Raw genomic sequence first — 14855 nt, 5'->3', positions numbered from 1 at the left:
CCTGTAGTGTGTGCTCAGACACATGCAGGACCAATGGTAGGACTTCTAGGAGGGAGAACAGGAGTGTAAAGATTTCTTGGGACCTCTCAAGTTTGCTTCTGCCACATTCTGCCTGCCGAAACAAGTCACAAGTTAGCTCAGATTCAAACCTATCTCCGTGAGAAGTGAATACAATGCATAACCCACTGTAGTTTGGGAGCCGGGCAGCCTGGCTGAACGAGTCCTTTGCTGTGACAGGCCCAGTATAGGACTAGCTGAATCTGGGGCACAGGTGGGAAGTCATGATGGAGGGCCTATGAGGGGGCAGCTCACTGAATGGATGTAGTTGTGGAGAACATAGCTGGGCAAGCCCCAGCCCCCTCCAGGTCTGCAAAGGAGTCATGAAACCCCCACAGGGTGAGGATAGGGGTCAGAGTCCCAGGAGAACTGTCAGGGGAGTTTCAGCTCCCTAATATGGGAAGTGAGAGGCACATCCAGGACACTCAGCATTATTACTCTTGGCATCCTAGGGATGGAGCTGGGGGTAGGGAAGGGTTGGTGGCCAGGTGGGAACAGGGAAGGGGAGCACAGCAGGGATAGGGACTCTCTTCAGCACAGAAGAGCTAAGGGGTCCTTGGTGAGAGGGTAGGGGCTGGTCCTTGGGGGCTTGAGTGTCTTCTGATTAGGCCTGGCTGGGGGGTATAGAGCGGAGGGGTGAAGGAGCCCTGGTCTCAGAGGAGGAGGCAGCCAGTCAAGCCTGACCTTGAGGCATCTACAGTGAGGGTGGAGATGACCTTGTTTGATCTTAAGAAACTGAGGAAGAAACCTGGAGAGAGGTGGCAAAAACAAGAGGGGTGAACCCCAGCCAGGAGTCCAGAAGGTCTGATGTCTACCTCCCACTGGTAGTGCCGTCTAAGTTCTTTTCCATCGCACAGCATCCCATATTCAGGGACTTCTCTGACTCTCTGCATCCAGCCCCAGAATCCATCAGATACCATGTAGCACATCTTTTATGGAGTCTAAAACCCATGTCTCCAAGGGGAAAAGCCTAGACTTACATTTAGGCTGGCTGAGGCAACAGGGAAGCCTTTCCAGAGGAGGGGACCTTGAAGCTGGGCTTTGAAGCAGGAAGTTGTGGGAGCAGGAGTGGATGGACTCAAGGCCCAGACCCTTCCACTTAGTCTCCTACTCTTGTCACCAGGGCACTGTGGCAGGACATGTATCTCCCTGCCCCACCCCCACTCCATATTCTGGAGGGCCCAGACAAGTGATCTCTCAGCTTCTCAGCCTATGAAGCTGGGTACAGGACCACTATAGGGACACACTCTTTGCTGACCTATGTCTGGGCCTCACCCTATCCCTGGACACCTCTGTTTTCTCAGCCTGCCTGATGCTAGGCTTGTCTCTTTGTACATTAGAGGCATTTGGTGTTTCAGCCTTGAAGGAAGATCTGTAACCAGAATTGAGACTGTCCTGAGGGTGTGTAGACTTTCTTCAGGGCCCAGTGGCTGGTCACCAAGCATGCAAACCTGTTAGGCGGGTCAGGTTGGGAATATCAACAGAAACCATGGTACCTGATCAGGACCTGACTGGGAGGACTCTCCACAGGTGGAAGAGGTAAGGAAGATGAAGATTGGCAACCCTCTAGACCGGGACACCAACCATGGGCCGCAGAACCACGAAGCCCACCTGCAGAAGCTGGTAGAGTACTGCCAGCATGGTGTGGAGGAAGGGGCCACGCTGGTCTGTGGTGGGAGACAAGTTTCTCGGCCAGGTCAGTCATAGCACTTCTGGCTTACTGGGGTGAACTGGAGGGCAGGTAGCATGGCCTCTGGTCTCCTTCCCCACTCTAACTGCAGGTGTCTGAACTCCACAAACTCCATGGTTAGGCTCCCAGACCTCAGAGCTTATTCGGGACATTGGCTGTGGTGTCCTTGGCTATTTGGATCCCAGCCAGACCAGGTGTTATACTGGCAAGGTGAAGACACCAGTTCTAAAATCTAGTCAGTGCTGGTTTATTAGGGGACTTTGATTTGCCTTAAATATCTCTGCATCCTTGAAGTTCTTTCCTCCCGTGGATTCCATGGCACTGGCTTCCATAGCTTTCTGTCTTCACTGTTACTTCTCAGTGGTCACTTTTCGCTGAACCTCCATTTCCACCTGTGCCTTGAATGGAGGTATAGCCCCAGGTATATCCTGAACTTGGAGCACTTCTCATGGCAGACCATTTCCCTGGAGGGTCTCATTCTCCTTCTCTCCTCACTTACACCCTCCCAAGTACCTGTCTCCAGGCTCCTCCTCATCCAGAAATCCTGACCACCTAGACACCTCCACCGGCATGTCCGCAGGCCCTTGAGACTGGACAGGTACCAAATTCATCACATTATCGGACTGTTCTGACCCAGAAATACACTTGCCTCTCTAGAATCTTCCATCTCATCAAGTCACAGGAGCCAGAGGAGCAGGGGCTGTGGCATGGACTGTTTGAGCTGCTTCCTTGTCAGACTGCCTACCACATGGGGACAGGCACATGTCTGGCTTCTACACCATTAGGTCCTTCATGCCAGCACTGAGACTCACACCAAATCTGAGTTAATCTGATGGAGGGAAGGAGGGAAGGAGGGAAGGAAACAATGAATTCTAGATTCCTCTATTTTTCTGACTCCTACTTTAAATTAATTGCCTCATTCTCTTAAATTAAAAATCTTTCTTCCTCCCCTGCATCCTTCCTGCCATATTGCCGACTCTGCAGCTCATTTTGCCTGCAGCATCACGCCTGCTTCCTGAAGACCCTCTTGTACTGTGCTAACCCTTTCCTCATGGTAGCTGCCGGAAGTCTGAGTATGTCTCCCCCAATGCTGAAGCAACTTCTGCAGTGACCCATCCTCCTGCAGCAGCAAGCTCAAACTCCTCACTTCATGTGCAGGGTCTTCCATAGTCTGTTGCTAACTGACCTGCCCTTGCTCCAGCCACATTTTACTCTCTCTGAGTACATCTCACGTTTCCCTGCTCCCTGGGCTTCTGCTGCTCCTCTGATTAACAAACCTCTCCCCATTTCCTCAGCAGCTGGCGAATTCATCAACCAGCTCAAATAACATCCAGGCGCAGACCATAGGTACTCCTATGTCACAGATGCTCCCTGGCACCTCGTGCAGTGACAGTTTTATAGCCATTGATGGCCACCCTTTCCCTGCTCTCAGTACACTAGAGTTCAGGGTCTGATGGGAGAGAGTAAAATGAAGGCATGGTTTGCAGAACAGTTCTGACGGTGCATCATCTAGAAACCAGGACACTGGGGAGCAGCTGTCACCACCTCCTGGCCTGAGAGCCAAGAGGAGGAACTAGAATTCCTAGAAGCTGGTGGGGGACAGAGCTGTGAGGTACAAACTCAGTTGGTTGTCAGAGGGTAGGGGAGCCTCATGTGGGCCGAGTCCAGAAGGGCAGGGAAGAGTACAGAAAGAACAGGAAATGGACAGAGCCCAGCCAATGCAGAGCCTCCCACACCTGGTGGGCAGCCCTCGTTTGCATTCTGAGAGCATATAGGCCATACCACATGAGTCAATAGGTGTTCATACCAAATGTAGCTTTGAAAAACTGTAATTAACGTTAAAACATAATTTTTTATTTTTTTATTTTTATTTTATTTTTATTTTTTAAATTTGTTTATTTTCAGAAAAACAGTATTCATTATTTTTTCACCACACCCAGTGCTCCATGCAATCTGTGCCCTCTATAATGCCCACCACCTGGTACCCCAACCTCCCAAACCCCCGCCACTTCAAACCCCTCAGATTGTTTTTCAGAAAAGTATGGAATATTTTATTAAGTTGCTTTTAAGGTTAATTTTTTAGAAATTAGAAAGAGATTAGATTAGATTCAAAATTAGATTAGATTAATCTAATCTAGATCTAATCTCATGTAGATCTAGATCTAATCTAATCTAGATCAGATTAATCTAATTAGATTAATAAATTAGATTAGAAATTAGAAAGAGAAAATTTCAAGTCTCTCAATTTTCCTTTACTCAGGCTAAATTATATCTCAGTCCAGTAGAGTCTCAGGGTCCTGGGGCTCCCTGTCTAGAAGAGACATAGAGGAAGCATTTCTTTCTTTCTTTTTTTTTTTTTTTCAGTGTTCCAAGAGTCATTGTTTAGGCACCACATCCAGTGCTCCATGCAATACATGTCCTCCTTAATACCCACCACCATGCTCACCCATCCCCCATCTCCCTCCCCTCCAAAACCCTCAGTTTGTTTCTCAGAGTCCACACTCTCTCATGCTTCATCACCCCCTCCAATCTCCCCCTTTTCACTTTTCCTTTTCTTCTCCTAATGTCCTCCATGTTATTCCCTATGCTCCACAAGCAAGTGAAACCATATGATAATTGACTTTCTCTGTTTGACTTATTTCGCTCAGCATAATCTCCAGTCTCATCCATGTTGATACAAAAGTTGGGTATTCATCCTTTCTGATTAGGCATAATATTCCATTGTATATATGGGCCATATCTGCTTTATCCATTCGTCTGTTGAAGAGCATCTTGGCTCTTACCACAGTTTGGTGATTATGGCCATTGCTGCTATGAACACTGGAGTACATATGACCCTTCTTTTCACCACATCTGTATCTTTGGGGTAAATACCCAGTAGTGCAATTACAGGGCCATAGGACCTGTCTCCAAAGACAAAGGAGACAAAAGCAAAAATGAACCTTTGGTACTTCATCAAGATAAAAAGCATCTGCACAGCAAAGGAAATAGTCAACAAAACAAAGAGGCAACCCACGGAATGGGAAAAGATATTTGCAAATGACACTACAGACAAAGGGCTGATATCCAAGATCTATAAAGAACTTCTCAAACTCAATACCCAAAAAACATAATCACGTCAAAAAATGGGCAGAAGATATGAACAGACACTTCTCCAATGAAGACATACAAATGGCTAACAGACACATGAAAAAATGTTCATCATCATTAGCCATCAGGGAAATCCAAATCAAAACCACATTGGAGCATAACAAATAGCCTGGAGGACAAGGAGAGATGGAGAGGAGAAGGGAGTTGAGGGAAATTGGAATGGGAGGTGAACTATGAGAGACTATGGACTCTGAAAAACAATCTGAGGGTTTTGAAGGGGCAGGGGGTGGGAGGTTGGGGGAACCAGGTGGTGGGTATTAGAGAGGGCACGGGTTGCATGGAGCACTGGGTGTGGTGCAAAAACAATGAATACTGTTATGCTGAAAAGAAGTTTTAAAAAAATAATATTAAAAAAAAAACACATTGAGATACCACCTTACACCAGTTAGAATAGCCAATTTAACAAGACAGTAAACAACAAGTGCTGGAGAGGTTGTGGAGAAAGGGAAACCCTCTTACACTGTTGGCGGGAATTCAAGTTGGTGCAGCAACTTTGGAAAACAGTATGGAGATTCCTTAGGAAACTAAAAATAGAGGAAGCATTTCTGCTGTCAGAACTGGTTCCATCGACAACCAGGGCCTGTAGGAGCAGCAGTCTTTATGGGAGGAGGTGGAAGGCATATGTTGATAGGAGAGCAAGAGAGTGTTCCTGGCTGAGAGCACTCACCCCCTGCACCTGGGGCATCAGCACCTGCACGGAGGGTCCAGGAAGCAGGGAGACAGTACTGAGGGGTCCTGGCCATCAGAACCCATGTCCAAGGCTCCCCCCTCTGCCCAGCTCAATCTACTCCATAGGGACTGATGGAGAGCCATCAGCACTAGGTTAAGAATCGCCACTCTCTCAGACCAACACTGAGCTGCCCATCTTCCTTAGCAGCATTTACTTGAAAGCGTTGTGAGGATCCTGGGAACTCATAAGTCTGTGGCAGGAAAGCCACCCACCATCTGTAGCAGCCACCACACAGGTGTCGCAACCTGCAAGATGTGTACATGGTGGCTTTTCGGGCCCAGGCCTGGCTGGGGAGAGGTCTGCCCGCCTGCAGACCATGGACTTCTGTCTCCCCCTAGGTTTCTTCTTCGAGCCGACTGTTTTCACGGACGTGGAGGACCACATGTTCATAGCCAAGGAGGAGTCCTTTGGACCCATTATGATCATCTCTCGATTTGCTGATGGGTAGGGAGTCCTGCTTATGTCTCTTGAGAGCCTGATCCTCTCCCATGCCTTCCTGGTGTCTTCGTTTGAGCTTTGTGGAGGGGAGTGCAGAAAAGGAATGCAGATAGGGTGCGGGCTGTGGATGCAGCGTAGCTTCCTGTGGAGTCTGTCTCAAGTGCTGAAGTTAAGAGAGCCCCAGGGGACCAGCCAGGCTGGGTCCCACTGAGAGTGTCTTCCTTGTCTCTCTGATGCCTCACACAGCATGCTGGGTTCTGTTCTTATCCATTGCTGCGTAATAAACCACCCCAAGCCCCAGTGGCTTAGGGTAGCAAATTACTTAATTCACTTGCAAGTCTTCAATTTGGTCAGGGTTCCATGTGGCTGGCCACCTCTGCTCTGTGCCATGTCTAGGGCAGCCAGAGATGCCCTCAGAGAGGCCAGGTGGAAGATGCAAGCCTCCTCAAGAGCCATCAGTTGGCCTCAAAAAGCCCTGAACCTCACTTCCACCTGTACTGTTGGTCTAGCTGAGGCCAGATCTGGCCCAAAGGGAGAAGAACTGTACTGGCCATAATTGCTCTACCACAGGCCCTTTTCCTGACTATCATTTTTCAGAACAGCACCTTTCAGCAGATTGCAGAATGGCATCTCCTCCTCGATATACTATACTTCCGACTGTTAAAAAATTATAAAAGTTTTCTTTACTTGCTGATTGTATTAGAATGAGATACTTTTCTCCCATCTACCAAGCATTGTGCCCAGTCTCCAAGCCTATGATGTCTGTGGATGCCCCCAGTATAGCTGCCCAAGGAAAGCCTTTCAATGTTTGGTGGGTTCCCAGCCTGCCTCCCTCCCTGGGCTCCCATCCCCCTGTCTACACAGTGAGGGACTCCCCCATGATAACCAGAAGGGACCGACTCTGCTCTGCCTCCTCTCTTATTCTTTCCTCTTTGCTTGGCTGGTCTGTCTCCTTCACACTTTCTGTAGGCCCAGTGCATTTGCTTAGACGGTCCTATGTGGTGGGGAGCTTGGAGTGGGCTGCCCCCCACCAACCAGGAGAAAGGAGTACAGTCTTTCTGTGTTCCATACCCATCATGGTCCCATGACCCTCCTCACAGAGTTCTTTGTGGGTTTTCTCTGCAGCGACGTGGACACTGTGCTGTCTCGGGCCAATGCCACAGAGTTTGGCCTGGCCTCTGGCATCTTCACCAAGGACATCAACAAGGCCTTGTATGTCAGTGACAAGCTGGAGGCAGGCACCGTGTTTGTCAACACATACAACAAGACTGACGTTGCTGCTCCCTTTGGAGGGTTCAAGCAGTCCGGCTTTGGCAAAGACCTTGGTAACCTAATCCTGAACATCTGTTGAGGCTCCTTGGTGCCGGGCCCTGTCCTGGGGGCCAGGCTACATGCTGACAACTGGGAGGGAACAGGGGATAATTAAGGCAGTAAGCAAGATCCTGCTAGGAAGTGAGGAGTGCAGGAAGTGGACGAGACAGAATGATCTGGCAGGAAGACCGGGAGGGTAATTTTAGTAGGGACCAGGGTGGGCCTCTCCAAGAAGGTGGCGCCTGTGCTGAGGTGCAAGTGGCTGGAAGAGGCGGTAGAAAGACCTGAGGGTATGTGTTCCTGGCAGAGAGGACAGCAGGTCCTGAGAGAACCAGCTTTGTGGTCTAAGAGCTGCAGACAGGGGCCTGAGTGCAGGGATGGGGAAGTCTGAAGGGGAAGAGGCTGGGGAGGCAGGCAGGGGGCCAGAGAGCAGGGCCCTGGGGGCCATAGTCAGATCCTCATCCACAGAAAGAGGAGAAACCGTGGAGACTGAGTGTGGAGCCCAGTGGGGCTGTGTGAGTCCCCAGTGCAGAGACACTCTCATCCAGGTAGCCAAGCACAAGCCCCACCTGGCCTGCCAGGGGAGGTGGAGGTCCGGTCTAGCACTCCTCTTTCCCCAGGCTGTGGTGTGATTTAGGATGAGTGCTGCTCTCCCCATCCTGCCACCATGGAATCCAGCAGTTGAGGACTGACTCCAGCTGGGGATCGCAGCTCTGATGCCCAGCAGTGGTGGTGGGGGCAGGGGAGGGCAGGGTCTGGGAGAGCACTGTCTCTCAGAGCCTTCATCCCTGAACCCAACTCAGGATCCTCAGGGAGGTTTGAGCAGAGGCTTGACCATAAAGAGGTGGCTATTTCATTTTCTACCCTCATGCCACCCTTTACACCCTGCAGAAAACTCCAAGGAGGCTTGTGAAAGCAGCCCCAACAACACTCCCCACCAAAGTCTGACCCTGTACACTGTTTACACAGAGGTGGGACTCACACTCAGACACATGCACATACATGATGTTGTTTGGTCAGGGTTCCATGTGGCTCCCTTTGTCCCTGTCTGCCACCGCTTCCCACCCCTGCTTCTTGGTTCCTCCATGGGAAACTACAAGGGCCACTGTTATTTAGGAGGCTGGGGTGTCAAGTCCCCAGGATCTGATCACTGTCACTAATGGCCCTGACCCTGAGGTGCTCCCACTCATCCTCTCTGCTGCCAGCTCGTCCTGTGTCCTGTGCACATAAACCAGGTATCCCCAGTAAACCATCAGGGTTTGGGCCAGAGACCTCAGCAGGTCCTGGCTGATGAAGCGTGCTCTTGGAGCCAACTTTAGCAGGTGGGGGAGATGTCAGGCAACTGCAGGACACACATTTTGTTTGTGGGGCCAAAGCCAACAGCTGCAGAACAGCCAAATTCTGGGTGCCTGTGACTCCCTTTCCAGTAGGAGCATGACCTAGAATTAGGTGGGGGGCAGCAGTGGGGACAGACAATGCGCACCAGAGAGCCCTCGACTGCCCTCAGGGTGATTGGGCTGCCATTCCTCTAGAGGAGCTAGAGCAGGGAAGTTTCTGGAATAGTTGCCCCCAGCTGGTCCGTATTCCAATGCCTGCAGTGGAATCCTTACCACTCCCCACCCCACAACTGATGCCAGACCTGCTAGCGCCTTGATTTCTCTTTTGTAACTGGGGCTGACCCCACATGGTTGCTGCAGGGATGTGTAAGATAAAAAGGCTGCAGTGCTCACAACAAGGTGTGGCCAGCCCTAGGGGCCGCTGTGAGGATGACCTTTCCCCATGGTATTTGCTGTCTTGCAGGAGAGGCGGCCCTGAATGAGTACCTGCGGGTCAAGACTGTTACTTTTGAGTACTGAAGAAAGGTCTCCTGCAAGAAAGCCCTCCTCTCCACGATGTGTCCTTGCCCTCCACAACCTGGCCTGAACCGGGTCTGCCTTCGCAGGGGGAAGCCAAGGCTGCTTCCCTAGAGTTCCCGCCCTCTCACCTCTCCTGAGCGTGTAGCACTTCCACAGAAAATGCTGGGGGAAGCCTCCTGCTTGTACCCCTGTCCTCACTGGGACATCCCCGCCCCTGTCTGATCACAGAGACTTTTGGCTGGTTGAGAAAGTGGCCCCAGAGTGAATAAAGGTTCTGGCCAGTGACAACCCTGTGTCTCTCATTCCATTTGTGGGTGCTCCTGAGTGGCCATGCCAGTCCAGGCACTTTTGTGGAGGAAGGTACCCTGGGGAGAGGTGCACCACTGAAACGTGGGTGTGCGTCAGCTAGGAGGAAGCTAGGCATGGGAGACATCTGTGGGGTCACTCCCGGGAAATGCAGAGCAGAGGAAGCAGGAAGGGCAGCAGAAGCCTCCCACTGTGATTCAGCTCTGTCTTCCTGGCACTGTGCTGCCCCAGACTGGCCTGGGAGAAAGTTCCATCTTTCCCTCTATTGTGTCTTCTGTGACTCTCTGTGGATTTCCACTTGGCCCCAGCATCCTGCTCTCTCTTTTTCCTCTCACCCTGAAGGGCTCTGGGGCCCTTCCTTCTTCACCCCATGCCCTAGGTCCCAAACATTACACCTCCACCTACCTGCTATTGCCTCAGTTTATCCCAAATGGCACTCTGCTTGACATTTCAACACCCCAGCCCACCTGGCTCTGCCCCTTTGGACTCCACACATTAATTTTCTAGAGGGTCTCACAGATCACAGAGAAACCTTATGTTTCCCAGTGTAATAAGGATATGATAAAAGATACAGATGAGCAGCCAGATGATGACATGCATAGGGTGAAGTCTGCCAGGGTCCTGAGCACAGGAGTCTCTGTACCTGTGGAGTCGGGGTGGGTGTGGATGTCTTTGCCAACCTGGAAGCTCTCCAAACCCAACACTACTGGGATTTTTATGGACTATTCCTCACATATTCATGAGCAATCATTAATCCCATTTCTAGTCCCTCTCTTCTCTCTGGAGATTGTTTGAAGGTAGGGGCTGAAAATGCCAAGTTTCTGATCATGGCTTCATCTTTCTGGTGACCAGTTGCCACATAGAAACCCAACCAATCACCTCGATAGAATAAAAGATGCTCTTAGTGCTCTTCTTGTTTAGGAATTTACAAAAGTTCTGGAAGCCCTCTGTCAAATATGGGGTCAGAGACAAATATTAGTGTTCTTACCACTTAGGAAATGACAAGGATTTCAGGAGCTCTGTGCCAGGAACCAAGGGCAGAGACCAAAATGCATTTTCTATTGTCTCACAGTAATAAGAGTGAGACTATTAGTTTACCCATTTTCTTTGTCCCCTTCTTTCTTGAGTTCTAGAACCCCAAGTTTTACATAGGTACATGACTGACCTGAAGAAAGAGAGAATTCCCAACCTCCTTTGCAGCTAGGTAATGGTCATGGAACTGAGCCTAGCAGGCAGAATGTGAATGGAAGTGATTATCTGCCCCTCCAGCTCCCTTTTTCCCTCCCTTTGGGCTGGCTGGAAGCAGACCCAGGAAACAGGGTGGTGGGCATTTTTCGACCACGCAGATACGGCAACACCTGTGGAGGGGTGAGCAGCACACAGCGCACACCTAAATCTCCAGCATCCTGGAGGTGCATATCCACCAAGGTGACTGGTACATGGGGGAAATAAACTTGTCTTCTTGTGATTTTTTAAAGTTTTTTTTTTTAATTTGACAGAAAGATCACAAGTAGGCAGAGAGGCAGGTAGAGAGGAGGAAGCAGGTTCCCTGCAGAACAGAGAGCCTGATACGGGGCTCGATCCCAGGACCCTGAGATCATGACCTAAGCCGAAGGCAGAGGATTAATCCACTGAGCCACCCAGGCACCCCTCTTCTTGTGATTTTTTTTTAAAGATTTTTTATTTATTTATTTGAGAGAGAGAGACAGTGAGACAGAGCATGAGCGAGGAGAAGGTCAGAGAGTGAAGCAGACTCCCCATGGAGCTGGGAGCCTGATGTGGGACTCGATCCCGGGACTCCAGGATCACGCCCTGAGCCGAAGGCAGTCGTCCAACCAACTGCGCCACCCAGGCGTCCCTCTTCTTGTGATTTTTAATGCACTTATCTTTTCCATGTTAACTGAAGAGGTAAAAGCATTTTAGAAATATAATAAACAAAACAAAAATTTCATGAGCAAACCAGGGCAAAGAGGAATGTGGCAGAAGGATAAAATCAGGAATGCGCTTGGTATCAAAATTGCATGCTGTGAAATTTTATGCTATTTTGAAGTTGAACCGCAATTTAGCTCAGAGCTTTCTAACCAACAAGAGTGTGAGAGAACTGGAACTCACAGTGTCCATATGAGAGAAGAAACCAACTAGTTTTTTTGGAGTACAGAAAGAAACCATCTTGTGAGTTCTAAACACACACACACACCTTTTTATCATGTGATGACCATTGCCTTATACTATTTTATAGTAGGATGTTAAACTGCAGACTTCTGTATCTTATGGTCTTCCCCAAGGTAGGCAGAATGCATGTTGACCCACTGGCAGCCCAAGCGACCAACATGGTGGCCTGGTTGGAACACTATATTCCTCCAACAGTGGGGTGTGGTAGGGAGGAGGATGGACCCTAAAGCCCAGTTATGCTCTCTATTGATCTGACTTGATCTAAACATGATGAACCAGAGGAAATAGAGTTCACCAGAAGCCATTTCAGACAGATCCTTGCATTTCTTCAGAAGAAATGTTCTGATGAGGCAAAAAGGGGCTGGTGGGGATATTCAGGATCAGAAGATGACCACAGGCTTGCTCATGTAATACAGGGAAGAGGACTTTGAAATATGTGTAGGGAGGAGGTGGACCTGGTAAATGCTACAGGGGGAAGGTGGGGAGGGTGACCCCCCAGTTGCTGAGGCAAATGGTCTTTGGGGGATATGTGGGAGTGTGTGGTGGAAACTTCTTTCCCTTCTCCCTCCAAGCTCATCAGTTCCTCACTATTCCCTGTGTTTTCCTGTGAACTGCTCTTCTTGGGCAAACCTCAAGGAAGAGACGGTTTGTGTACCCAAGGAGACACAGGCAGAGGAGAGTACAGGAGCAAGAATGTTCCAGAAAACAACTGGTTATGTAAGTACACACTTAGGTACATGGTTGGGTTGCACATTCATCAGTAATCCTTCAAAAGCACTGCTTCTCCCAAGGGAATGTGTAAGACACATTAGGCAGTGAGTCCATGGAGGGCACTCTAACCACAATCCCAATGTCATTGGGTTCTCTGAGCTGGGCCAAGAAGTGAAGTTCCATTATAAACTGCATTTCAAATGGGTAAAGGAGTTTAACAATAAAGACATGAGGATGCACATTACTCTACAAAGAGCATCAAATTGATGCTTTCTTCCATAGAGTAAGCAGTCATGCCCAGAATACATGCATGAGACCAGTTCACTTAGAAACACAGTCTTGGTACATAGTAGGCATTTGATAAGCACCTAGGAATGAATGACTTGATAGTTTTTCTCATACTGTCCTTAGATGAGTTACTAAACTTCCTTTGTGCTTTAATCCCCTGATCCATAAAATGTCACAGTGTTTTGAAAATTGTCTAACATTCAGTGAGAACAAGATAAATATTAACTTTCATATGATTCATGTAGAGATAAGTTTCAAGGTCTAGTTTATATTAAAGTTGTTATTTGTTCATTGAACAAATGTTGAGTGCCTACTATAAAAAATGAGGACAGAATGCACAGCTTGTTTACTTCATGACTCCCAGTGCTCAGGACAGGCTTCATGTATTTATTGAAGTAGGTTGTTATTGACCAAATGAATAAAACTCTATGCTCATCATTCTAAATTCTAGAATTTATTTTCTAGAAAAATTCTTTTTTTTCTACAATTCTTTTTTTTTCTCTTTTTTTTCGAATTTATTTATTTTCAGAAAAACAGTATTCATTATTTTTTCACCACACCCAGTGCTCCATGCAAGCTGTGCCCTCTATAATACCCACCACCTGGTACCCCAACCACCCACCCCCCCCCCCCGCCACTTCAAACCCCTCAGATTGTTTTTCAGAGTCCATAGTCTCTCATGGTTCATCTCCCCTTCCAATTTACCCAAAGGCACATACCCTCCCCAATGTCAATAACCTCCCCCCCTTCTCCCAACACCCCTCCCCCCAGCAACCCACAGTTTGTTTTGTGAGATTAAGAGTCACTTATGGTTTGTCTCCCTCCCTATCCCATCTTGTTTCATGGATTCTTCTCCTACCCACTTAAGCCCCCATGTTGCATCACCACTCCCTCATATCAGGGAGATCATATGATAGTTGTCTTTCTCCGCTTGACTTATTTCACTAAGCATGATACGCTCTAGTTCCATCCATGTTGTCGCAAATGGCAAGATTTCGTTTCTTTTGATGGCTGCATAGTATTCCATTGTGTATATATACCACATCTTCTTGATCCATTCATCTGTTGATGGACATCTAGGTTCTTTCCATAGTTTGGCTATTGTGGACATTGCTGCTATAAACATTCGGGTGCACGTGCCCCTTTGGATCACTACGTTTGTATCTTTAGGGTAAATTCCCAGTAGTGCAATTGCTGGGTCATAGGGCAGTTCTATTTTCAACATTTTGAGGAATCTCCATGCTGTTTTCCAGAGTGGTTGCACCAGCTTGCATTCCCACCAACAGTGTAGGAGGGTTCCCCTTTCTCCGCATCCTCGCCAGCATCTGTCATTTCCTGACTTGTTGATTTTAGCCATTCTGACTGGTGTGAGGTGATATCTCATTGTGGTTTTGATTTGTATTTCCCTGATGCCGAGTGATATGGAGCACTTTTTCATATGTCTGTTGGCCATCTGGATGTCTTCTTTGCAGAAGTGTCTGTTCATGTCCTCTGCCCATTTCTTGATTGGATTATTTGTTCTTTGGGTGTTGAGTTTGTTAAGTTCTTTATAGATTTTGGACACTAGTCCTTTATCTGATATGTCGTTTGCAAATATCTTCTCCCATTCTGTCAGTTGTCTTTTGGTTTTGTTAACTGTTTCCTTTGCTGTGCAAAAGCTTTTGATTTTGATGAAATCCCAAAAGTTCATTTTTGCCCTTGCTTCCCTTGCCTTTGGCGATGTTCCTAGGAAGATGTTGCTGTGGCTGAGGTCGAAGAGGTTGCTGCCTGTGTTCTCCTCAAGGATTTTGATGGATTCCTTTCTCACATTGAGGTCCTTAATACATTTTGAATCTATTTTTGTGTGTGGTATAAGGAAATGGTCCAATTTCATTTTTCTGCATGTGGCTGTCCAATTTTCCCAACACCATTTATTGAAGAGGCTGTCTTTTTTCCATTGGACATTCTTTCCTGCTTTGTCGAAGATTAGTTGACCATAGAGTTGAGGGTCTATTTCTGGGCTCTCTATTCTGTTCCATTGGTCTATGTGTCTGTTTTTGTGCCAGTACCATGCTGTCTTGATGATGACAGCTTTGTAATAGAGCTTGAAGTCCGGAATTGTGATGCCACCAACTTTGGCTTTGTTTTTCAATATCCCTTTGGCTAT

General features: G+C 48.2%; 1 protein-coding gene across 2 annotated transcripts in view; it reads left to right on the top strand.

The window, feature by feature from the left end:
- Nucleotides 1-9520, top strand: part of ALDH1L1 (aldehyde dehydrogenase 1 family member L1) — a 124871-nt gene extending 115351 nt beyond the window's left edge. For both annotated transcript variants that reach the window (XM_044252859.1, XM_044252858.1), the window contains 4 exons: nucleotides 1588-1753; nucleotides 5966-6071; nucleotides 7191-7390; nucleotides 9177-9520. In XM_044252859.1, coding sequence (XP_044108794.1) covers nucleotides 1588-1753; nucleotides 5966-6071; nucleotides 7191-7390; nucleotides 9177-9232 — 528 coding nt within the window. In that variant the 3' untranslated portion in view covers nucleotides 9233-9520. The remainder of the gene's footprint in view (nucleotides 1-1587; nucleotides 1754-5965; nucleotides 6072-7190; nucleotides 7391-9176) is intronic.
- Nucleotides 9521-14855: the final 5335 nt, after the last annotated feature.

Source organism: Neovison vison, chromosome 6, assembly GCF_020171115.1.
Source record: "Neovison vison isolate M4711 chromosome 6, ASM_NN_V1, whole genome shotgun sequence".
Lineage (NCBI taxonomy): Eukaryota > Metazoa > Chordata > Mammalia > Carnivora > Mustelidae > Neogale > Neogale vison.
Note: the sequence above shows the minus strand (reverse complement) of the source record. Positions and strands in the feature narration are given on the sequence as shown.